The sequence below is a fragment of the Crinia signifera genome, chromosome 4, assembly GCF_055691185.1.
Source record: "Crinia signifera chromosome 4, ASM5569118v1, whole genome shotgun sequence".
Lineage (NCBI taxonomy): Eukaryota > Metazoa > Chordata > Amphibia > Anura > Myobatrachidae > Crinia > Crinia signifera.
In genome coordinates, this window is record NC_139220.1 from 116010482 (window position 1) to 116036900 (window position 26419).

The 26419-nt window shown below is 40.5% G+C and overlaps 1 protein-coding gene and 1 long non-coding RNA gene across 4 annotated transcripts in view; both read left to right on the forward strand.

Annotated features, from left to right (window-relative positions):
• Window positions 1-14085, forward strand: part of NEDD1 (NEDD1 gamma-tubulin ring complex targeting factor) — a 79263-nt gene extending 65178 nt beyond the window's left edge. Inside the window, exons 12-15 of one of the 3 annotated variants that reach the window (XR_014473411.1) lie at window positions 3330-3477; window positions 7460-7616; window positions 8057-8332; window positions 10011-10077. Coding sequence is in view for 2 of the 3 variants with exons in the window: in XM_083182297.1 (XP_083038423.1) it covers window positions 3330-3477; window positions 7460-7616; window positions 10011-10077; window positions 13412-13516 (477 nt within the window). In the remaining variant the exon portion in view is untranslated. Of the gene's footprint in view, window positions 1-3329; window positions 3478-7459; window positions 7617-8056; window positions 8333-10010; window positions 10078-13411 lie in introns of those variants that run through there. The other 2 variants (XM_083182297.1, XM_083182298.1) reach the window with 2 other exon arrangements.
• Window positions 14086-18187: 4102 nt separating this feature from the next.
• Window positions 18188-23583, forward strand: LOC146074344 (uncharacterized). The gene is made up of 3 exons (XR_014473412.1): window positions 18188-18591; window positions 19605-19709; window positions 19998-23583. It is a non-coding gene; the product is annotated as an uncharacterized LOC146074344 (long non-coding RNA).
• The last annotated feature ends 2836 nt before the right edge of the window (window positions 23584-26419 follow it).

The following is a 26419-nucleotide window of genomic DNA, read 5'->3' on the forward strand; positions in this document are numbered from 1 at the left end:
GAAATGATGTCCCTTTTCAGGCTTCAAAGGATAAATGTTATACCTTACCTAGACGACCTGCTGATCAAGGCAGGATCAGAAGAGGCCTTGAGAAGTGCACTCAATCTGACCATGCAGCTTCTGAGGAACCACGGGTGGATCTTGAGTATGTCAAAATCCTCGTTGATATACCATGTCAGATATTCCAGTGCGTGGAGGTCAATGTTCCGGCCCTGAGAAGAAAAGGGGATCAGAACACAAGTTCTGTGGCAGCGCTAGAGTTGATTGGTTTAAAAATGAAAATAAATTTTAAAGTTTGGATGATCTTTACAAACTATTTTAATATACAATTAAACAACCTGTATATACAGTGTGCTTTAAAAAAAAAAAAGTCATGTACACATAAACAATAAAAATGGATAAAATGGGCCTGTTTTTATGTCTCTGGAAAAGGCAATGCTAACACACAATTTTGAAGCTTGATATAGTTACCACTCCATGGACAATTGGATTAGGCATTGATGGTGTGTAGTCGTCCTGCTATTGACGGATTGGAGTGAGCAATGTCCAATGGATCTGGGTACTTCTCCCAAATGTTGGAGGAGTGATGTTGAGCCCCAGTGGGCGGGGGGGGAGGAGGTGGAGCATATGGTGGATCCTCTAGTACGTGGCCTGGAAGAAGATGATTTGAGTTCCGTTGCCACTGGAGGTGTTTCCAGGGGATGTTTCCCACTTGTGATGGATGGCAGTGGGTCGATAATCTGTCCAGTTAATGGAATATTGGGTGCTCCCAGATGTTGAAGTGACCAGTGAAGTGCCCAAATGGGCTGGGGAAGTGGTTAAATCCCTGTTGCCAAGGGGAGTGAGTCCTCTCTAGTGGGTGACTTGGACGGATGGAATGAAGTCCACAGCCACTGGAAGTGGGGAGAGGTGTCCTGCTGTTCTTGATGTACAGCTGTCGAGCAATGGTCAATTCAGGGATTGGGACAGTGTCCAGCAAAGCAGAGATCAGGGTGATGGGGGGGGGGGGGGGGGGGTCACCAACGCGTTTCGCTGCTTTCCCAAACTGCAGCTTTATCAAGGAAGGAATGTTCCGACCCAGCCTGTGATATTCATTCCGGGATTGAAAAATGTGGAAGTGGAATTTCTCAGCAGAGAGGATCTTCTGGAAGGAGAATGGGCCTTACACCCAGAGATGTTTCTGGAAATAGTATCTCGCTGGGGAATGCCGGAGGTGGATTTGATGGCGTCCAGACACAATTGTCAGGTACCCACATTTTGTGCCAGGACCAGGGATCCCTTAGCGTGGGCGGTGGACGCCATGACTATACCATGGCTGTTCCAGATAGCATATGTGTTCCCACCATTTCCTATGATAGGACAGGTGCTCAAGAGAGTGAAAGAACAAGGAATCTGTGTCATTCTGATTGCTCCGGACTGGCCAAAGAGATCCTGGTATTCCAGCGTTCTGAGATTGTCGACACAATCGTGGAGACTACCGCTCTGTCTAGATCAAGATGACAAGGTCCTTTTATTCACCAGGACCTTCCTCGCTTCAATTTGACGCCATGGCTCTTGAAACCTCCATTTTAAAGAAAAAAGGTTTTTCAGAAGAGGTCATTCGTACAATGATTAATGCAAGTAAACTGGTTTCCGCAGCAAACTACTATAGAGTGTGGAAGACCTACATCAGGTGGTGTGAGAGACAAAGAATTCACTTCTCCAGGTTTAAAATTGCTAGGTTGTTAGAATTTCTGCAAGATGGTTTTTCATCAGGACTGAGTCTTCAGTCTTTGAAGATTCAGTTATCAGCTTTGTCTATATTCTTTCAGAAAAAAGTGGCATTGTTACCAGAGGTGCAGACTTTCTTATATAGACAACCATATAGACAACCTGTGGCTCCTTGGGATTTATCCTTAGTTCGGTCGGTTTTACAGAAACCGCCTTTTGAGCCGTTAAAGTCTGCAGACTTAAAATATCTAACTTGGAAGTTGACCTTTTTGTTAGCTATCTCTTCGGCTAGAAGGATTTTAGAGTTAGGAGCTTTATCTTGCAAATCTCCCTTTTTGGTTTTCCATGACGATAAGACTGTGTTGAGAACAGTTCCTAAGTTCATTCCTAAAGTTTTTTCGTCCTTTCATTTGAATCAGGATATTGTTATTCCAGTGTTTTCCCCATCTGAGGGGGTTAAGAATAGGGATAAGTTAAGAACTTTGCATGTTGTACACGCTTTGTGCATATATGTGGACAGGGTTAAAGAAATTAATCAGATTTGTTACTGGTATCTTACGATGTTCACAAAAGAGGATGGCCTGCTTCTAAGCCGATAATTGCTAGGTGGTTGAGATCTGTAATTGCTTTCGCTTATACAAAAGTGGGTAGACTAGTACCTTTAAAGATAAACGTTCATACCACTAGATCAGTTGCTACCTCTTGGGCGGTGCACAACGGTAATTCGGCAGAACATGTATGTATGGCCGCCACCTGGTCTTCTGTTCACACATTCACAAAATTGTACAAGTTCCATGAGTTTGCGTCGGAGGATTCCTCATTTGGGCGAGCAGTGATAAGAACTGCAAACCTGAGCGTACCCTCCCAAAGGACCGGCTCCCAATGTTGAGCTGTTTCACTGGGATGAGTGAAGAGAAAAAGGGATTTTTGTAAGAACTTACCATTCGAATCCCTTTCTCTGATCTCATCCCGGTGACACAGCAATCCCTCTCTTTACGCTTAGTAATTAATACCGTTTCATGTGTTGTCATGTTTATTGGTTATGCAAAATTGATGGTGCATATTAATATGTTGAGGCGTTGTACTGAGTTAATGTATTCCAGTGTGCTTTAGAAGTTGAAACTGAAGAGATCCGGGATGCAGGAGGGAGGAGCCGGCCTCAAGTCTTTAGCATAGGTGCCTGGCTCCTTTGGACCCTCCTACATCCCAATGTTGAGCTGTGTCACCAGGATGAGATCAGATAAAAGGATTCGAACGGTAAGTTCTTACAAAAATCCATTTTTTTTTTCATCTTGTTGCCATATACAACAGTACAGAATAATGTATGGGGGTGGTTCAAAAGTCGCAGTACACCCTTTCATTTCAAAAACTGTGTAGGAAATATATGTTCCGTTACATACCCGTTAAGATAGCCCGCCTCAGTCATACCTACCTTGGAGTAGTTTTCCCATTTGCTGCACCATTTTTGAAACAAAAGGATGTACTGCAACTTTTGTATCACCCTGTGCGTTTTAAATCATACAGTCATTTCTGCATTTCACTAAGGTGGAATGAAATTGATGATTTCCAATTAAAAATTTGACTTTTTTTTGTTTTTTTTTGTTTCTTACTCTTTAAAGCCTTCAAAAGCATCAAGCGCTGAGCAAATTAACTTTAAAACATCCCCAATTCCCATTTCTCGGACGCAAGAAACAATTGAAAGAACAGGAAAGCAAATTCTAACCCAAATAAAACCAGAATTTTCTGCAAATGGCATAAAATTAACAAGTGAGTATTGTAATGTTTAATACAATATTTTCTTTTCAAAATTCTAAAGTGGAATTTCTTTGACTAAAATAATTTCATATTCGATGAAGACTTTGGGGGGTATTCAATCACCGGCGAGCATCTCCCGTTGGGGAGATGCCCGCCGTGCCCTATTCAATGCTGTCTTCCTTGACAGCATTGAGCAGGGTATCTCGGCAGAACGAACCCGACATCACAAGCTGTCGGGCTCGTTCTGCCGAGAACGTCCGGGAGGTGATGAGCTGCCGGCTGTAGCTCGTCTCTTCCCAGCCGCACGCCCCTTCTTGCTCCCCGGCAGGCGGGACATTGAATCCCATCTGCATGTTAGCGGTCGAGCTGACCGAGAACGGGACTGGGTCACGGCGGTCGAGCAAGCTTGACTGCGGTGACCCTCACATTGAACACCCCCCCTTTGTATGTTTTGTATGTAATATTCTACCCTCATCTACTTTAAGGCAATCCGAAGTTAGTTTCAGACTGTCTACATTTCAAAATTCAGGAAATTGTACTTTCTGCATGATTACAGGACACAGATTATTACAATAGATTTTATATATTGCTCTAGCATGTTATGTAGTCATTTGAATTGAATATTTAATTTAAAGTCTAAATTATCTACCAGCCATACTCTCTAGTATTGCTTTTAATTAAACTGTATATTAATGGATTGTGTTGGGGAAATGCATGCGAACATGGAGAACATACAAACTCCATACAGATGGTGCTGTGGTTGGAGTAGATTCAGTGCCCTGGTGCAGTGAAATAACTTTGCCAACCACTTTTATGTAATTCTTCTAAGTCTTGTAATTCTTGTAAGTCTTCCTTGTACCCCTATGCACAGATTCAAAGCTAGAAGCAGCCCCAAAACATAACCAACTCCATGTTTCACAGTGGCTATGGTGTTCTTTTCTTTTAATTCTTCGTTTGTTATCTATGAATTGTATATGAATCATAGCTAAACAGTCAGTAGGTCCACACTAAAAGGTTAACCTGCATACAGATGGTGCCACTCTCATCTGAGCGGCTCCCGCTTGCCGATCACTGCCTGCAAGCCCTCGCCATCCGCCGAATGGGGTGCACGGATGTCTGAGACATCCACCTCCGCTCTCATCCGCCGGTGCGCGCCATCCACCAGATACCAGCGGATGGCGCGCTGGTGGAGTGCTGGTGGAGTGTGGTAGAATGGCCCCATCTGTAGGTTAATACAAGCAAAAGGTCGACATATTTTTCCTGATATTTTTTGTTGTTAAAATTTTTGGACTTTTATACTTTGACATTCACGTGGACTTAGATTGGGAACTGTAAAGTTTGCCAAGCGTAGCAGCGCAATTCACCTGTCATGGACCATGGCCTGCAAAGCGAGCTATGCAGGGGTACGCGCTACAATAAATGGGCTCGGCTGTTGATATTGACACCAAAAAGAAGTGAAAAACCATTTGAAGGGTCAGTCATTTCCATGTAGACCTTTTCACTGTTGACCTTGGTCTTATAGCCTTATCTCGTAACATCCTTTACTTAATTTTTTTTTCTGATCTCCTTTATATTCTCCTTTACTTTCTCTGGTCTATGCTCAGTGTGGTGCACACAGTGATACCAAACCGCAGAGTGACCACATTTAAATATGTCTGACAATAAGATGAATGACTACTGATGCTATTTCAAGAAAGACATAAAAGGTTTTAGCTTTCCTCATGGATACCAGCAAATCTGTTGATGTAAATTTAAAATATTTTTGGAATATTAGCTATAATTTATCTCCTGCGAATGTTACTTTTATTCCATAACCTACAGTACCATAGGTATGCAGGTATACCGAGACCATAACTTTTATTACATCCAATTTCTTTGTTTCAATTAGTTGTTAACAAGGGCCTCCCTCATTTGGGGCTTTATGAGTGATATATTTTACTGTTTCACCCAGTGTATATGGGGCTTCAAATACAACTACTGCATACTGCCAAACCACAATTTTAATGGGTGATGTATAAAGTTTACGAAATCACATAAATAAATCGGAGTAACAGTGTGTACACACGTAAGATATGCCTTCCGATGTTGACGATATAGTCAACATCGTGTAGGCATCTCATGGGTTTTAACCCTTGCGATCTGCTTGCGATCCCAATGCGCGTTCACGTATCGCAAGACAGATAGTCTTGGCTGCATTGACTATATACTGTAGTGCAGATCTGCACTATATAGTCAAAATTGTGCCACTGCATGCATGCCGTGCTATGCGAGTCCCGATACGATCTGATCATATCGGGACTCGTGTAGCACGGCATATCTACCGTGTGTACACAGAGGCTTGGTCATTAAGTCAGAAAATTAGAATTTCTGGTCTGAGCCATAGACAGAACAGTATTGGCAAGTACAGTATTCTTTAGTTGTTGGCCAAGCCATGAGTTTCTAACGGATTAAAAGCCTCTTCTGTGGTCTTTAAGAAAAATCTACACACTGTAGTAATTTAGAATGGGCTCGGCATAGCGTAGTTTTGTGTCTCATGTTACAATTATTAACAATACTGAATTTGACATGTGTCTCTGGTTGGCCTTGTAGAACTAGGGATGTACTTCTAATGTACCTTAGCTTTATTTATGTGAATTACTTGGGATGGCATCATTGAATATCTTTGCAGTATAGATAAAGGAGCATGCTATAAGTGCTGTGGCTCTTAAACCGATTTCATATGATTGTTCCATTGTGTACCTATAGTACATTTCTCTATCTTTCTTTACGTTCTGCTGCAAAAATGTCTCAGACTGTTTTCACTGCTGCACGGCAGATGTAAGTACAAGACCCCCAAAAAGTCCTGATTCAAGACCGTTTCTAAGAAGTCTCAGGAAAGCTCTCAGACCTAAAGATTTTTCTGACTGACCACTCTTCCCACAGTTGCAGGGAGAAAAGATTGCTGGATCTGCAACTAATCCTGGAGATGTTTTTCCCCGCACTTTTTCTTGTGTGTTATATAAATGAAGAAACTCAGTAGAAAAGAGGCTTATGCCATAAAAATACCTGGGCTTCTTTTCAAGTAGATGAATCTTACTCTCCTGGAACGGGCTGAATGCTTTCAAAAATTGGGTGGGTCTACTGACCCCCAAGGAAAGTATGTAAGTCTCCTGGAACCGTCTGCCGCCCACTTACTGAATAATAAAGTGGACATACTGGATGGATGACTGGCATTATACAGGGGTGGCGTGGGCTACAATGACACAAGAAAATGTGAATCACCACCCAACCCTCTGCCCCCCCCCCCCCTATTCTTGTACAATGCCGGTCATATTGGCATTGTAAAGTGGGTGGCGTGGCCATGAGAATGCAATTGTTTATCCATTTCCCAACTCACAGCTTCTTGTCATGTCATGCCCACTCCATGCTCCCAATGTGGTGCTTCTGGCTCCCCCCCCCCCCTCACCAATGGTTAGTATGTGCAATGTTGTCTGTCTGAGTATGTGTGGGTGTGGATGAGTATGTGGCCCACTGGAGGCAGCTGCTTTTAGAAATACTAAATCTCCCAGCAGCCCCCTGCCCAGTGTTAAGATGGAGGGGAGACCGCCAGATGGGTACTGTTGTTGTTATTTTGTTGCTACTCACAACCCAAGGTTTTCAAAGCTGAAAATCCTGCAACCAGTTTTATTAAATTTGATATTGAGGGTATCAAGATTGCCCATACCCACAGTAGTCCAACATTGATCACAAGGTTATTCTGAATTTGACTTTAAGGTGCCCATACGCTGTGCATTTTCACTATGCGATGTGCGCTCTTGCGGGCATCTCTTCGCACAGTACAAAAACTTTTTGTACTGCCCTCGTATCGCACGCAAATCGCATGCAATGTGATCCAGCCCATAACTGGTGCGATCATCGCACCGTGTATGGGCACCTTTATTTGTTTTTTGTTTTTTAATAAGATCTAGAATATGTATTTGATATGACCACTAACTCTGCTCTCATAATCTTACAGGTCCAAAGTTACCTACATCAATAAGTACAGAAGTTGCCTATTCATTGTCAGAGAAAATAGCTGATTCATTGGCTAATGATAAAACTGGAGCTCCTTTAACATCTGTTCAAATTAACTTCATCAAAAATATGATAGAGGAAACCCTTGATGACTTCCGGTAACATACTTTATTTTTGGTTTGTTAAAGTAAAATTTTAGTAAGTAACATGATTTCATTATACTGAGATTTGGGCAAAATAAATATGATTTAGGTGAACAATGTGAATATCACTATTACAAGCTGCAGAGGTTATTTCACAAAGTAATTACCACTTATTGCAGTCTATTCGTGGATGAAGGGCACAAAGTTACATAAAAAATTCTAATTTGAGGCAGTTTAAAATCAGACTTGACCATACTAAAGGGGGGCAACCAATTACAACTACAATATAATTCTCCAAATCTAAAGAACATGATCTTTGATTTGGTATTTGCTCACACAATGGTATTATAGATATGTGACTCATAAAAGTCGACCTTCTGCTATTAATGTATAGATGTTCACTTATTACCTAATGCAACATCCCAAAAATAGTGTGCTTGTCTTTTGAATTTTAGGAAAGTTGGTCTTCCCCTTGGATGAAAGAGTGAAATAAATTAGTGCTGAATTCGCTGCACTCTCTACTACTGTGGTGGAATAAGCTGCTTTGTTGCTTGTTGCCCATCTGTGCACTAATGTATGCAGGATTTTTATCTTTATTTGGAATCTTCACCAATAAAATGACTGTAATAATTGAAAAAAAAAGAAAAAACATAATTGGATATAGGGCCTTATTCAGATCTGATCGCAGCACAAATTTGTTCTCAAAATGGGCAAAACCATGTGCACTGCAGGTGAGGCAGATGAGCTGTTTTGTTCAAAATTTATTTAGGATAAACCCTTGCAAGGATATACTCAAAATATCAGCTAAAAATGTTAGCGTTGCTCACAACGACTGTTTTTTAGTATAAATAAATACAAATACAGTCAAGTCAATTAATTGATGTTTAGTTAAGAATTGCACCCAAAAAAGAACACGCTGGAATTTTTTGCGGATATTTTGAGCACAGCAATGTTGGCACTCAAAGGGTTCAACTACACTTAATAAGGTTCGTATGAGTCAGTGGAGTAGCACATGTTCATATGGGATGCCGGATAACTAACCTACAGTCGTGATTCCAACATTGGAATCACGACTGTCAGGAGCCCAACAGTCGGAATCTCGACTTAAACAGACTATATTACCTCGTGGAGACCCCAAAGAGGGAGAATAGAATAGATGGCGAGCGCAGTTCGCCACCGAGCCTGCAAGGGGATTGAATGCGATGTCGAAATCGATGTCGGAATCCCGACTGTCGGCAAGTTATATCATACCGGTTCATATGCTCATAGTTGATTTAAATGAATGTGCTGAAAATGACCAACCATAGGTTTTATTTAGTTTATTATACACCTTTTGCTCTTTCTACAGTGCATGATGATTTTGTACTATGCATGTTGAAAAGCCCTTTTTGTTATTAAACTTTTAAAAACAAATTGTTTATAAAAGCATTACATGAAGTTACCGACAATGACCTAAAAAGCCCTCTCCTGGTTTTGCACTGCATTAGACAGTCTACCAGATGGGTTTGTGTCTGAAAGTTCTTGAGAAGAGAAGCGACTGACAGTGGGAGTCTGTGACCCGTTCCAATGCTGTGAGCTGTTAGGACTCAGGAGGGCTGTTCTGAACAGAGAAAAATCTTACCAGCTGTTAGAACTTGAAGCCTGTGAAATGCAGAGCTTAAGGCCTTCCACATATTTGCTCATAGTAAATTCCTTAAACCAATATTGTAGCTTATATTGCAGAACTAATATGCTGATTTTATTAAACTTTTTCAATATTCAATATATTAAATATGTTCCCTATCCATTACAGATGAATTCATTCCCATAATAGTATGCAATAATTGTGTGCAAACTATACATCTTTTATGCATGTTACGCATAAAAGTGCCATTTTGAAAGATTTTCTAATCCATTTTTATAGATAAAACTCTTGAATATAGCGGAGTATGACAGGTAAGGCTATGCCTACTATGACCACACATCACTGATAAGCAACTCTCCAAGCATTGGTAAATCCCTGTTAGTCTATATAATAAGAGATGGCGTTTATAGTGATCTTATTGGCATGTAACTGTGTACAGTAGTTAGTATTTATTTTTCTAACTATGTAAGGGAAAATATTCTTGCTGCTATGATCTATTACATAAATCCTGCCGACAGCTGTTGATCTTATTGCATATGATTTCCTGTACTATATGAGCATACACATATTGTCTGTTGCCCTGGAATAAGAACATCCATGCATTCTTGATGTTAAAAGCAATTTATTCTGGAAATTAAGTTATTTTTTTCATAGGTCAACAAAAAAAATGAGTGTTTGATGAAACTAAGCCATAATAAGAGCGTAGCAAAATGTCTGTTCTTGAGTGAAAAAAAAAAGTTTCAAGGTGAAGTTTCGATCATGTTTTTTTTCCCCCTTCTTTGTAGTGAAGCCTGTCACCGAGATATAGTAAATTTACAAGTGGAGATGATAAAACAGTTTCACATACAATCGGTATGTATAATGAAAAATGCTAGTTTCAGTTTACATGGAGATGTGTAGGTACTGTAAGTTGTTTTCTAGGAAATGTAAAGTATTGTTTACCAGTTTTGTGATGTTAAGCTGTTTTGGTTGAAACAGTGATTTATTGATATATTTGTGCTTTCTTGATAAAAGCAGCACCGGATTATTGTGTACTGCAGATAAGAGAAATATTTAAATGTAGCAGTGGAAGCAACACTAATGACATGCTGCCTCAGCGTTTGGTGAGGACAGAATTGTTGTAATAAAACTTAATAAAAGGAGAACTGTGAAAAAAAGCAGTTAAGAAATTGTATAACATTGCCATGCAAGTAACTTGTAGTTAATATTATTTTAATGACCTGTGCTGCTAAAAGGAAGGTTCATTTCACAGCATGTAATAAGACAAGAAGGCAGTGCTTAGGATACCATGGTGCAATGCAGAACTTGTAAAATCAGATACAGTTGTATGGCTATATACTGTATATATTGCAGTGAGAATCCTAGGAGCAGCAGCAGGTTATGAGAGTTGTTGCAGGTGTGAACTTTGCCTTGTCTGAATTTGGAAGACTTTTACTGTGTTCTGAACAGATTACATTCTAATGCACAGCTAGGAGGGCAAACCTTTTGTATAAAAATACAAGATTTTAAAATCGTTTTACTTCTTGTCATTTATATATACACTACTGATTAAAAGTTTAAAGTCACATAGGTATTTCCTTATATTTGAAAGAAAAGCACGGTTTTTCAATGAAGATCACATTAAATCAATCAGAAATACACTATATATTTGTTAATGTGACAAATGGCTATACTACTGTAGCTGCAAACATCTGTTTTTTAAAGGAATATCTACATAGGTGTAAAGAGGCCCATTTCCAACAACCATCACTCCAGTGTTCTAATGGTACATTGTGTATGCTAATAGCTATAGAAGACTAATGGATGATTAGAAAACCCTCATGCAATTACCGTTTTGCCAGTACCATTTAATGAAGCTGCCAGTTGAGGACCTGTGAGACATCTAGTTCTCAAACTAGAGACTCTGTCTTGCTCAGTTGTGCAACAGGGCCTCCCACTTCGCTTTCTACTCTGGTTAGAGCCTGTTTGTGCTGTTCTCTGAAAAGTGCAATACACACAGTTGTGGGAAGTGTTCAGTTTCTTGCATGGAATTGCCTTTATTTCTAAGAGCAAGAATAGACTGTCAAGTTTCACATGAAGGTTCTATTTTTTTGGCCATTTGAGAGTAAAACTGAACCCACAAATGTGATGCTCCAGATATTCAACTTGCTTAAAGAAAGGACAGTTTTATAGCTTCTTTAATGAGCAAACATGTTTTCAGCTGTGCTAACATAATTGTACAAGGGCTTTCTAATCATCCATTATTCTTTTAACACAATTAGCATACACAATGTACCATTAGAACACTGGAGTGATGGTTGCTGGAAATGGTCCTCTAAACACCTATGTAGATATTCCTTTAAAGACCATACATCTGCAGCTAGTAGAGTTATTTACCACATTAACAATATATATAGTGTATTTCTGATTAATGTTATCTTCATTGGAAAAAAAAAACCGAGTGCTTTTCTTTAAAAAATAAGGACATTTCAACATGACCCCAAACTTTTGGATGGTAGTGTATATACCTGTTTCTTTTTATACTGTAGTTAAGGATAACAATTTGATTAAGCAGCACATAGATCGGCTACTTAGAGATGTGTCCCCATACATCATGCTTTAGTGTACTGCATAGCATGAGATGCCTGGTGAGAGTAAGGCTGGTTTCACACACTCCGGCTCCTGCCGGACGGCGAAAACCCACACGGCCAGGGAGCCGTGCCGCACTCAGCAGATTACAATGGTGGGGATGGCCACAGCCCGGCAGCCGTCCCTTCCAGTGATGGGATCCGGCTGCAGCCGTGCGGCCGGGCCGTGGCCGTCCCGTGTGAATGGACACAATAGTGTCCATGCACAACTAATGTGTGCGGCACGGCTCCCGGGCCGTGCGTGATTTCACCGTCCGGCAGGAGCCGGAGTGTGTGAAACCAGCCTGTGCCACCATGTCCCGTGCATTTCTTCTAGGGTAGGGCATCTTTTGACAAGAATGGAGGAGATGTATTGAGCCGTGCATGCACACTGTTCCATTTCATCAATTTTGTCTATTAGATTTTGCTTATAGAAGCAAAATCGAATTGAAATCAAATGGAATTTGAATCCTTTTGATTCGATCCCAATGCACAGCATAGAAATTGAATAGAAAATTAGACTCTGCAGTACAAATATAGACTATATAGTACAAATCTGTACTAGATTGTCTAAATAGAATATGTACACCGCCCCGAGCAATTCGGCCTCAATTCAGTACCGATTGAATAGAAAGTAAATTGCACCATGTGTACACTCCTTAAATCGCAATGTAATGCCAAGAGACACTGTTGATTTAATTTAATATGTGACACTTGTGTGTGACTGAGTATGTATATGAAGCACAATGGAACTCTGTATAGGAAAAGGCCCTGCTTCATAGCATTGTGTTTGTAGTTTAAGAGGCTCAGTCACACAGGTAGCCTTGATCATCTTACTCGTGATGCCTATGCACTTTTCTGGGCAATCGCACAATGTTTTTAGAATTGTGGGTTTGAATAAATATATACACACACACACACCATAAGAGTGCGTGCTCAACGCAAAAAAAAAATTGTGGCTGTTATTACCCACAGCGACAAGGAGTAGCTACATTATCAGAATCTTTTGGTGTACCCTTTTTGTCTTGCGTTTGCATCAAAGATGCATTTATTGGTAAAGCAGAATCTCACAGAACTTGCGTGCCAAGAGGGGCTCATGATAATTTACAGTATACCCATTTGTATAAATGAAAATTTATATGGACATAAAATATCTTGGGGTTCTTGCCACAACATTTTTTTTTTTTTCCAGCTCTTGACTTGGGCTTTTCTATTTTTCCGAACAACATTGTCAATCTTTTGGCACTGATTTAAAAACTGGGGGAATTATATAATTTTTAGAGGTACTTCTATCTACAGTAAACAAAGATATATCAATTTTAACAGAGAGTGTCACCTGCTGTTAAACTTTCTTTTATTCCATAGCTGCTAACATGTTTACTTTTCTGCAGGAGGGTTTTTTTTTTTTAAAGAGAAATTTGTACAGCATATAACTGGTTGCTGCTTCTTATTACATTTAAATGAACACTGTGCATAGTTGTATGCACATAGATCTAAATGTATATAAATAATACATTTGTTTTTTCACTGTTTTTTATTTTACATGTGTCTATTCTTAAGTAACTTGTTTTCTTTTTCAGAGTGAAATTCAGATGTTACTCGAAAGGTATTCTGTAAATGAAAATTTAGTTTCAGAGATAGAAAAGCTGCGTGAAGAGAATAAAAGGTTACGTTCTAACTATTAAAACAAAATGAAACATTGTAATATAAAAATAAATATTTTTATAGGGGCTTTTCACCATTGTTTTGAATATTAATAAACACTGTTTTCATATACTGATGTAATCCTAGTTGCATAATTAACTGCTTTGGAGTCTTCAACTTCTATGAAGTGTTCATTTGCACATGTCCAACTTTTTTCAAAGTGATGTTGCAAAGAACCGTGACAACTTGGCATTGTGGAAAACCGGAAGCAGATGCGTATTAAACCTGGATTTCTTAATGATCACGCTAAAAACCTTCTTTCCTCAGGGTGTGGTATTTTATATGGACAAATTGGAAGCTGTATGTAAATTAATAAGCAACTTTGTTTTTTGAGATCCACCCTGGTGTAAGGGCTATAGTTTACATACATACCTAAGTGCCTGCTTTTTATATGCAGTGACTAATATTTAAATGGCACTTTTTTGCAATTTTGGCTAATGTTTTTTTTTGTGTTTCATGTCCATAATACCAATAAAAACAAGCCTGGATTTTAGAAAAAAAAAGCAATCAAATGTCAGTTTACAGGGATTTTAACATAACTTTGTATTTATTTAGATATTGTTAAAAATATCATTAAAACATTTACTTAATAACATAATGGTGTGTGTTTTTGTTTTCTAATGTGAAACTATAGTTATTTGAAACATAAAAGCTTTCTCAATACTGTTTTGTTTATTTTAGCTTTGTCAATTGAAATGTGTGAAAATGAAATGCATCTTTGGTTTTGTTTTAATTACCCTAAAACTTTTTTTTTAATCTGATATGAAAAGTAATTTTATTTAATTCATAAATATAAATGCCATTTTAATCCTCTTCAGCACTACATCAATATTATGTAATAAGAGAAGAAATGGTACTGTGGCTAAGTCTGATTGATGTCTAGTGAAGCATGATAACAAAAATTAAAAGGTGTACCTAGAGAATCAAAGTGCCTTTATACTGATATTAAATCATTGAATGATTTAATGACCTTGGATTTTAATAAATTGCTTTTATATTCAATCATAGTGATTTTGGCACATTTTCAAGCTGGGTACTTTTTACAGCTACAGCTTATTATCCAGAATAACAGGTAATGGAAGCTTATGCTTTTTCTGTACCGCAGAAATCACAAGAATACAGTTTACGTTTCCATATTGCCTTATGTATATGGCATATTGGCTACCATTCAGAAATACTACTTCTAAGTAAGTTCTCCTGTAATACTGTTATGTTTTGAGCTTGTGGTAAAATGTATTGGAAAGAAGACTTTTATATATGAAAATTGACAGAAGATTTCATTGTTAAATCCAAATAAAATGTATTCTAATTTTAAAGGTATTTTTCACAATTTTATTTTATACTGTATCTATTAACCATACTAGGCAATACTTTAATATTTAGTAATTAATGGCAATCCCTTCCCCCTTTTGAGCTTGGTCCAAATTGACTACACATACTAAACTCCATTGAAAACAATTTTTGCTAGCAAAATAAGTTGTTTTCTGACCACAGCCGGAAGCCAGGGCCTTCAAAGTAAATCTATCAAGACTTGGAGGAACTATAAACGCCACACATCGCTATGGATCCAGTGATGTCTTGCAGTATTCTATTTTCCCATTTTCTCCGCCTTTTTTTGACGTCTTCAAGTGTAAAAATGAATCTGACCATGTTGGTTTGCTTAAGGGTTAGCAAATCCCTTTTTAATCCTACAGCTATCTAGGAAGTTGTTTTTGACTTAATGCAATGGCTACCAAATGCAGTGCTCAGGGCACACCAACAGTCCAGGTTTTAGGGAATACCTACTACAGGCTTTCCCAACCACGTTCCTCAAGGCACACCAACAGTGCAGGTTTTAGTGATCTCAAGGCTTCAGCACAGATTTTTAATCAGAATCACTCAGGTACTAATTAAGTCACCTGTGCTCAAGCCTGGATATCACTAAAACCTGCACTGTTGGTATGCCTTGAGGACCGTGGTTTGGAAAGCCTGATCTACTAGTTCTCAGATGGCACAATCAAAGTGACTGAGATTATAATTAAATCCCCTGTGCATAAGCATGGATTTTCTTATAATCTGATACATAGGGTACCTTGATGACCTTATATGAGAACCATCGAAGTCTAGGTCATTGGTTTGAAGTCAGAAACATCATTTTAAATAGTGTACTTGTCTTCTGAGTAGTTAGTTTATTGCTCTGTATATGTTCTCCTGCAAAATGTACAAAGTGGGCCTAATTTCCTATTGCACACTACGGAGATGACCTAAAAATAAAATTATGCATTTCTGTGTCCTGTACAATTTTAAATGTTTTGAGGCTATATTGCATATTAAATGTTTTCAATTTACAGCAGGTTCCAGTTAAATTTAATAAATCATACTTTTAGCAGTTCAAAATCAGATGTCTGAAGAGATGTGATATTGAAAAGATGATGGGCTAAAGTCTGTAACTTTCTAGTACTTAGCCTTTCTGATACTGACGATCAATTAGGTGTGGTCAGAGTTATCACTGCTGCTTTTTCAAACACAGACATACAGCCAATTATGATATATTTCATGCTCTCTTACCTCAAGAGAGGCTTCCGGGCAGGTCAAGGGGGATCGGCTGCGATTTCTCCCCTCTGGATAATACGATTTCTCCCAAACTGTAAATCTTCCTCCTATTGTTAAAGTTGTATATATTTTAGGTGTCGAAAGGTCAAACTTCCTAAAGTTTATCAACAGGCTATTGAATTGACTGAAGTGCCTGATTTGTAATTTCTAGTTGCTGTGCGGAAACTGGAACTCACTAAATTCTGGTAAGAATTATGTTGCATTTGAGCACTGCTGCTACTTATAAATTCGTTTCAGCAACTTTAATTTTGTGTATTGTACAAAAAAAAAATTATTTGTTGACAGCAGTAATCCCAGGAATCTCTTGTGTGTGCTTGTTCTGCTGTAGCTATGCATGCATCCAGCTCCGCAACATGCAACTTTGAGGCTTTTTTTTTTCAGGTCACGATGGTTACGAATACCTATTTTCCTTTTCATTTTTTTGTCTAAATAATTTTATAGGGTAAAAGAACATTTGTAGGTATTGAGGTAAAAATATCAAATTGTGTGAAGAACATATAATTGCCAACCCTATCAATCTAGACACTGCAAAGTAATACCAAAGGTAGAAAACATATTTTTCAATATTATTTTAGAACACAATAGAAATAAAAAAATGTATCAATTATAGACATATATATATATATATATATATATATATATATATATATATATATATATATATATATCCAGGGAGTAGGTAGCACTCACTAATCCAAAGTGTTCTTGCTGGGGTGTATACACTCAAGAATCCATTTTGTGGAAACTAATAGACGTGGGTACATAAAGAGGACACTCTCCAGACTGTTGATAGTTTTAGAACTGCATTTTATTACTCAATCATGCTGCCACATTTTCGGGTCAACGTTTCGGCTCACATCAGAGCCTTTTTCAAGACTTGTAGACAGCTTAATACATGTAAAATACGTGCCGTGAACACCTATACAAAAATACAAGAGCATAAAATAGTCTGCATCAGTGCACCAGGATGTATATAAGCATAATGACATATATAACCATGAACCACTATCAGCGTGCTGTACATCATCACACTGAAGAAATTTATCAAGTCCAAATAAAAGCATATTCTAGTTTACAAACAGGGAGTCCCGACAGTATAACATACCTCATGACATCCAAAATGAAGTGCACGCCATCCTGCACATGGTGAGCCGGCTTGCAGGCTTTTAAGCTCCTGCCAGGCTATTACTTCCGCCCACTGAACCGCATCAATGGACCGCAAGGTCCACTTCCTGTTTCCGGTATACGCGCTGTACAGCGCCTTAGCACCTCGCGTCCTTAACTACAAAACCTAACCCACAGCGCCGTTCACACTGACGGCACTGTGTGACGCACGCAAGTACGTCAATCAGGCAAAGGCTATGAGCATACCGCAACCATAGTTATTGATGCGCGCATGCGCATATTATAGAACGAGACACTTAGGGTGACATTCTATGGGATGAGATTTGCGTTTTTAGGATTTAGTTAGTGAACAAAATGGCGACATCGCATTTTTCCGTCAAATCGCCTATTTAATAGGGTGCGCTAAGGGACTGAAATCGCATATTATGTGCGTTAACGCATGCGGACCAAAAGTGCGAAATTAATTCGCATTTTTATCGCATCCAGATGTTTTCGTATAGAAAAGTATACAACTCGCTTATTTAATGCAATGCGCTTTCGCAAATCGCACTTTTTAGGTGTCTAATAATCGCACTTATTTCATACCAGGTTCTGTTTGGCGATTTGGCCCAGAACTCATTTTGGTCAAGTGCACACATGGTTAATTTCAGCACAGGTGCCCTCATTTTCACTCACAAACACCCCTACATAAACCCCAACATCATTAAGGACACCTGTGAGGGTTTGAGACATGGAGATTTTGCAGAGTGGTTTGGAGTTGCTTATCTGTGATATGGCCCATTTGGAGGAGCTGCACAGGAGGGAGGAAGCTGCACACCAGATCCAGGTAGCCCACCGACTACTGCGTACCCCACGTATGTATCGTGCTCGGCTGTACCTGGACTCCCTCTCGGATCAACAGGTTGTGGGGATGTTTAGGCTGAACCACATTAACCTGTTGGACTTATATGAGCAGGTGAGAGATGATTTGGACCCTTTTGGGGGAGCCAACTATGCAGTGTCTGGGCTGCACAAATTAATGTGTGCCCTCTACTATTTGGCCACAGGCTCCACTCAGTCTGTGACCTCATGGGCCTTGGGGGTATCACAGGCCACTTTCTCTAAGCATTTTACTCAAGTGTTACTTGCTTTAAAGAAGTTGTGGCGCCCACACATCATCAGCCGTTAATTTTCTGGTAAGCACATGTGCCCTGTACTCCAAAATGTACCTGTGCTGTAAGTGTACTCATAAACAAATTATTGACCAATACCATCTGTTTCCACCCACATTTAGCCTAATACACAGTGCCCAACGGATGCAGATGGTGGTGCTGACCTATCCCTTGCTGGTATCTAGCTTGTAAGTACATTTTGATACATGTATGAATGAAGTTTGCAGTCAAACATGGCTCACTGGTGTTGTGGAACTACATGTGCCAGCATGCCCTGACACACTACAACCATTACAGTCCAAACCATGAGTGTCAGAGCCTGCTGGAATATGTAGATCCACAACCTTTGCCGGCCAAGGAGTTACCCCACACTACTTTAGTGCAATCCCATTGTCATATACCATTACAATATGTTATAATTCACACAATAATTGGTTTTTATAAAAATACACAAACACAATGGTATGCGGTTAGACATTTTTACTTCTGCCTACTTTGTCAGACGCAATCTGCATTTTTGCAGGTGAAACATAACAACTGTGGGGGCATGTTACAAGCTGTTTTGGATTTTACAAAATTACCAAAAATATATATGAGCTACCTTCTCCCAGCATCATGCACCCCTACACCACTTCTAGAACCTGCACCAAGCCCACCACGGGTCCTAACACTCCGCCGGGGTGGGGAAGTGGGGGAGCCACTTATTGGGGTGCTGGATACACTGCTGAGGGTTGATGCTGCGCCACCTCCCACATTGGCTTCCAGCTGCTGTATTTGGGCCTGCATACCAATTAAGGCATTGGTCTGCGCTGTGCATGATTGGCTTAGTGCAGCTATACTTTGTGCCAGGCTGCCAATATGGCTATTCTGCTCCCTTACAGCAGAAGTTAAATCTGCAAAACGGGTGTCAATGCTGTTAGCAATGCGCACATGAGTGCCTACACCTACCCGTACACTACGTGCAATTTTGCGTAATTGCAGAAAGGTGTCACGCATGTACCCCTGGATGTTACCTATTTGCAGGCTTTGGGAGGCCATGAATTCAATCTGTTTGTCCTTGAAATTGACCAAGGAGTTAGCTACTTGCGAAGCAGAAGCTGCTGTATGGGGTGTGTTTGTGGGTGGGGGTGGGTTGGGAGACTCCCCACTTGGGGGAAGATCACTCTGTGATGAGGTCTGTATTTCTTCCTCTGCCGCAAAGGTCTCGACCGGTTCAAGAATGATGTCCATTTCGTCTAACACCATTATTGAAGAATCTGTTTGGTTGGTCCCTAGTTGTATAGCACCTGTGGATACAGATGAAGAGGTAAGTACTGATGCATATATAGGCCACACTGTCGTCTATACTGTTTTACATAGGGCTTGAGATGCTGGACGCACATACCTAGGGGTGTTATGTACTTACACATGTACCCCGATACAGCATGTAACAATGACATTAGTAATATGTCACATGCCTAGCTCAGATGACATTCATTTCCGTTGCAATGTAGCAGCAGGAGATGAATGTAGTGTGAGATATTGTTGATGTGATATGGGTGTGTGTACTGTATGTGTAATGGCGTGTTTTTTGTTCATTTACCTGCTTCCGCAGATTCTGCAGCAACGGGCCTTCTGTTCTTGGATGCCGCAGCACTTCGGGATTGACAATCTGTACAAGGAAAGATGGGCAGCCATTATGGACATTACAATGGATAAGCATTTACAAAACCCATGCATTGAAATGACTATAATGGACAATACTTCCTTTGGATAAGGACTGCATTATTTATTCACCACAATTTTTTTTTTTTTTTTGTCACACTATTATTTGGTAAAATTATTATTAAATTAGTGGCCACATGACAACTATTGGATAATCTGTGGTATGTAGTCATGGCAGCTAAACCACCAGTACACCTCTGTGTTTTTGGCCACATACATGTTAGGCTGCTAGAAAGAATGTTACAGTGTTGAACAATATGAGCAGTTGTGGAACTACAGGGCCCAGCATTATGAGCAATTTGAAAGTAGGATCATGCAATTTCTTGTGCATGACCTTGCTGGGCTATGTAGTTCCACAGCAGCACTTTACTTAGCATAACAATACAAGTGAACATTATAGTTATAAAACATTGGCATGTATGTTAAACATTGCATGGGGTCACACTTACCAGCTCTGGATGGCGTTTGCGGCCTATCGGTATCCGCGACGTGCATGCCAGGCAGGACCTCAGGGGGTATGATGCGCTCCAGCTTCACCTCATACGAAGTGTAGCACACAGAGGTGGGGCTTCCTCCTCCAGTCTTGGTGGCCTCCTCCAACTCCATGGCCATTTTACTTTTCAACTGCCTTTTGATGTCGTTGAATCTCTTTTTTACATTGCGGACCAGGCGCTTGTGCTGACTGACAGCGTTCACCGCCTGGGTGATGTCCTTCCACATAGCCCTTTTGCGCTGTGCAGTGGTCTTGTGGTGAGATTTGCCAAGCAAACGGTCAAACACTGGCATGATAGCCCGGACAAGTGCTGCATTTTCCTCATATGAAAATCTGACCTTCCGGCCACTTTTGGTGCGGCCAGCTTCCACCTCCTCCTCCTCCTCCTCCTCCTCATTTTCTACTCCAGCCATGTACCCCTCCTCCTCCATGCCAGTGTCTTCCTCCTCCTCACCACCATCTTCCTCCACCTCTGACATGTGGCCCTCCTGCAGCTGCTGTGGGGTATGGTCAAGGGCTTGGCTATAGGATGGGGATGCCAGCGGATCCTTCACCTCCTCCTGCTGGGGCTGGACGGCCAGGGCCTGGACTGGGGCTGGCCTTGCTGTGGCCATGCTGCCTGCCACACTGCTGGCTCTCCCACTTGGCTGGCTGCTGCCACTGCTCCCTCTGCCACTGCTCCCTCTGCCACTGCTTCCTCTGCCACTCCTCACTCTGCCACTGCTCCCTCTGCCACTCCTCACTCTGCCACCAACACCTCTTCCTCTAATCACACTGCCACTGCTCCTCTCCATGCTCCTTACTTCCTATCAAAGAGTGAAATGGCGCCAATGCCCCTTTATATAGGGGGTGTGATGCATAATGGAGGGGACAGAGGTGGGCCAATAGGTTGGGGGGTTCTTAGTCATGCGGAGACAGTTTTGTAAATCGCACTCCGGTTGGTCCAAAACTCGCACATGACCGGCGGAAGAACTCGCACTTTTTTGTGACTTAAAATCGCACCTCTTCGCACTTTTCAGCCTCCAAAGCGCATCACATTAAATATGCGAATTATGACTGAAAAATGCGATTTGAAAAAGGGCGAATAGCGGCGATGTGGTGCGCTAAAAAAACATGTGCATTTATCTCATCCCATAGAATGTCACCTTTAGTCTCAAAAGTCAGTATAACTCCTACATAGTGTCGAATATGGCATATGGATCTGTCAGGTCAACCCCGATTATTATAGAAAAATACTAGCATCCTGTGGCACTGATGCAGTTACAAATAGATAGTTATTACTCCAAAAACATTTTTATATAAAAAATATACACAAAAATTACAAAAAAAATTTCAAAAACCATAATTATACATACACAAAACACATAAAAAACATACAAAAGAATGTGCTGCTGCTTATTTGATCCCATCACAAAAATACAGATAAGGAATTATTTTCATTTAACCCTCTAGGGGCAATGGTGTACAATCTAGCTATCCACCTAGCTTCTCTTTGGAGGAGAGCACGCCCTCTGTCACCACCTCTCTCTTTAGATGGTTCCCAATCTATAATCCTGTATTGTAAAGTAGAAATTTGATGTCCTTCTTTGACAAAGTGAATAGCAACAGGCTTATCCGAAGACCCAGTGCTGTATGCTAATCGGATTGATGATCTATGTTGCGCCATCCTTTCGCGGAAAGTGCGAATATTCTTACCCACATATAGGTACCCACACGGGCATTTTAAATAGTATACAACATGATCCATCATGCAGGTCAACCGATATCTCAGGTCAATTTTTCTACCACTGTGTGGGTGGTTAAACGACCGGCCAGTAATCAATGCTCTACATGTAGTACATCCGAGACATTTAAAACAGCCAGTCTGTTTAGATAACCAGGTAGATTTAACAGGTACTTTTAGTCTGGACATATTGGGTCTTAAAAGGTAGTCTTTTAGGTTCCGTCCTCGACGTACACTGAGCAAAGATGGTTTCTTATCCATTTTCGCAAATGAAGGGTCAGAGGAGAAGATGTGCCAGTTCTTTTTTATACCATGCTGTACTTGTTTCAATGAGGTGTCACTTAGTACACTTAGTACCATGTGTTGGGGAATCACATGAAATATTGTCTAATGAATTTAATCATCGTTTAAATCATAGGAAAGTGTGATTTACATATCTAAATAGGATTACACGAGGAGCCCGGCCCTCTCTTTTCTTTTCTCGTTTCATATATCATAAACGAAAATATACCACGGGGACCCTAATCGGGAGTTTCCAGAAGCCTCAGGGGAGTACTAACCTCTTATTTAATAGCGCCTATATCTATATTTCAAAATACCTTTCTCTAAATACTGTCTTTCTTAAGGAGATTAGGTGATCGCTTTGTTTTTTTGAAAAGTATATAGGCAGCTTTAAAGCGCAGATCAAATTATTCCCTAAACAAACCAAACAGCCCTATTTGGACCAGTCACAATCGAAATATTGAAATTTCAGTACAGCTTTGTGATCAAAAAAGATCCTTAAAGGTACAGTACCCACTTTCATGAAAGTACCCATTTTTTGTGAATGTTCCTTATAAAGTTGCTGTTGGACTATGATCAATATTTTTATCTCTTGTGATAATGTATACTAGATGGTATATTACCATCAGTCAAAGTAAATTTTATACGTCTTCTGTTCCACCTTCTGTTCTATAATCCATTGTTTATTATATAAATGTGAATAATGAATGTCTTTCCTATGATGTACATTGTATATTTACAAATATGTTCTACCTTTGTAGATCTATTGTATATAAACACCCCTGATGAAGTCTCATAGAGACAAAACGCAACAGTTTTCGGTACTTATGTATTATCTGGGCTCCCATGTTAAATGCACCCCATTTTTTCATACCCCTACTATCCAACTACGCATGGAGTTGATTTTATATAGTGTGGCGAGCGCAGCGAGCCACCGTGCCCGAAGCGTGGCGAGCGCAGCGAGCCCCGCGAGGGGACGCGGACTCATAAGAAAAATGGGAGCCCAGATATTACATAAGTACCCAGTTTTCTATTGTGATCCATAATCTAAAGAAATTCTGATACAAGATTCAATCAAGACAAAGTTTGATTTGTTTTAAATAAATGTTTTTTATTTGAAAAATACTTATGTCGATTTATGGTCTTATAAAGTTAAGGAAAGACAGGAATCACCTAGTAAATTGTATAAGGGCGCTATAGAACACTATTGTCTGTGATATATATATATATATATATATATATATATATATATATAGTCTGCTGAAAGATCCTCTGTGCCACTATCCCAGAGGGACATAATGTGTGGGGTGTTCTGAAGGCCATGCACCTAAACTTGTCCGACACCATGGAGAAAGACTGCGGAGTCCTATAGGAGCACGTACCTGAGCTTACAGAAGCCAGATCTCCCCCTGGTGCATCGTTCCTCAGCCTCCTGCAATAACCTTTCAGGAGCAGCAGCCAGTTACTGCACATGCTGTGCTGTGCTCCCCCGAGCTGCTAGCACGCAGGAGGAGGAACGCGACCGTCCCAGCCCCTGCTCTTTATGGAGACAGGGATGTGTTGCCGAGTCCCGCTCCCGCCACCACAGATGCCCGCCGCCGCTGCCCACTTCTATCGCTGTTGCTGATTCCTGACATCGCAGATGCCCGCTACACCTCATCCGGTGCCCGACAATACAGGTCATACCTTCTGGGGAGGGGAGGGGGTGTCTGGTGCCCTGGCTGGTCCCGCTGCTGCAGGCTCTGATCACGGCAGATAGGGCTGGCTCTGAGAGCGGATACAGGCTGTCAGTGTATGACAGCCTGTATCTTCTGTCCTATCACATCTGTCTCAGTGACAGCCCTGTCACTGAGGCAGATGTATAGGTGCCGCTTCCCTGTTGTTTTCTTATAGGCTTTTCAGCCTCTTTTTGTGCATGTCCCTAAGCTCTGCCCCCCGCTGCTGACAATTTTCAATTGTCAGCAGGAGGCACAGGTCCCGATGCCTCCCAGCCTCCCCACAGTGTCCTACCACATGAATTATAAAAAAAAAAAATACAAATAAGATACTTATTGCACAGTATATGTGTTTAAAATATCTTTGTATTTTTTTTTAATCATTTATGACAGGGGAGGCACTGCCTCCCCTGACTGCACATCCCTGGTATGTACCCTATGTTACCTGTACCTGTAACGTGATCTTTATTGACTTGTTATGCAATGTCAACTGTTTATATTTCAATAAAAATTATATATAAAAAAAATGGGAAAACAATGATATTTAAGGTGTTTTTTAAGATTGAAAAAAAAAAGTGGATTTCCACTTAATATAAGATGTTTTTAGTTAGTTTTTTTGAAGCATTAGGAAAAAAAATAGGCTTAGTTTTTAACTTGTGTGCTGCAGTGGGGTGACTGCCTATGCCAACCTTTTTGGGGTTCCGCGCCCCAGATTCAAACTTAGTATTAGGGACCCACCAGAAATGAGCTCACCGTGAAGCTAGTTGGTGGGCAAATATTTCTTGGCCAATTGATATACTAAGAACCTCTATTATTGTTTAATAATATGGAGTGTGCATCTGCACCATGTATTTTTCTTTGCAGAACTACAAGTCCCAGCATGATGGCACCTCATGTATATAGGGTGTGCATTCTAAGATCCCCCCACCCACACACACACTTAGGAAGCAACACTGATTGATAATCAATTTTGCATGCTGTTGTACAAATGGAATAGACAATAGGTGGAAAATATAGGCAGTTAGCAAGACACCTCCAATAAAGGAGTTGTTCTGCAGGTGGTGACCGCAGACCACTTTTCAGCTCCTATGCTTTCTGGCTGATGTTTTGGTCACTTTTGAAAGCTGGTGATGCTTTCACTCTAGTGGTAGCATGAGTCTACATCCCATAAGTGGCTCAGGTACTGCAGCTCATCCAGGGTGGCACATAAATGCGAGCTGTGGCAAGAAGGTTTGCTGTGTCTCAGTGTAGTGTCCAGAGCATGGAGGCGTTACCAGGAGACAGGCCAGTACAACAACCCAGCAGCAGGACCGCTACCTCCACCTTTGTACAAGGAGGAACAGGAGGAGCACTGCCAGAGCCCTGCAAAATGACCTCCAGCAGGCCACAAATGTGCATGTGTCTACTCAAACGGTCAGAAACAGACTCCATGAGGGTGGTATGAAGGCCCAACTTCCACAGTTGGGGGTTGTGCTTACAGCCCAACACCATGCAGGACGTTTGGCATTTGCCAGAGAACACTAAGATTGGCAAATTCCCCACTGGAGCCCTGTGCTATTCACAGATGAAAGCAGGTTCACACTGAGCACAACAGACATGACAGAGTCTGGAGACCACGTAGCAGATGTATTACCACCATAAAAACGGAGGTGGACTTAGGCGCTAATATCCCTTTAAAAGTAGATTGACACTTTTGTGAAGATAATATTGTGATATTTTAAATAAGCAGCAATCTTCAAAAATTTGCACTAGTGTCAGTGCAAAATATGTACCAAGTTTTATGGTCTGGACTGGGTCCTAGACCACGAACTTGCACAGCAAATTGCAGATTACCCAAAAGGAAAATGATAAGATTGCGCTGATATATATACAATAAATTGTATCAATTTCCAATGCACCATGGAGGGGGTCACATGTATAGCAAAAGACTGGAGACTGCTTCAAAGTGATATATCAAAAAACTTTAATAATCATACAAAATATAAATATAAATAACTGTTTATAAGGTGGCCACCTAAAAAGTTAAATATGTATATTAGCATATGATATAATACCAATGTGCACATAAAAAAACAAGCTAAAAAATAGCTCTGGATACA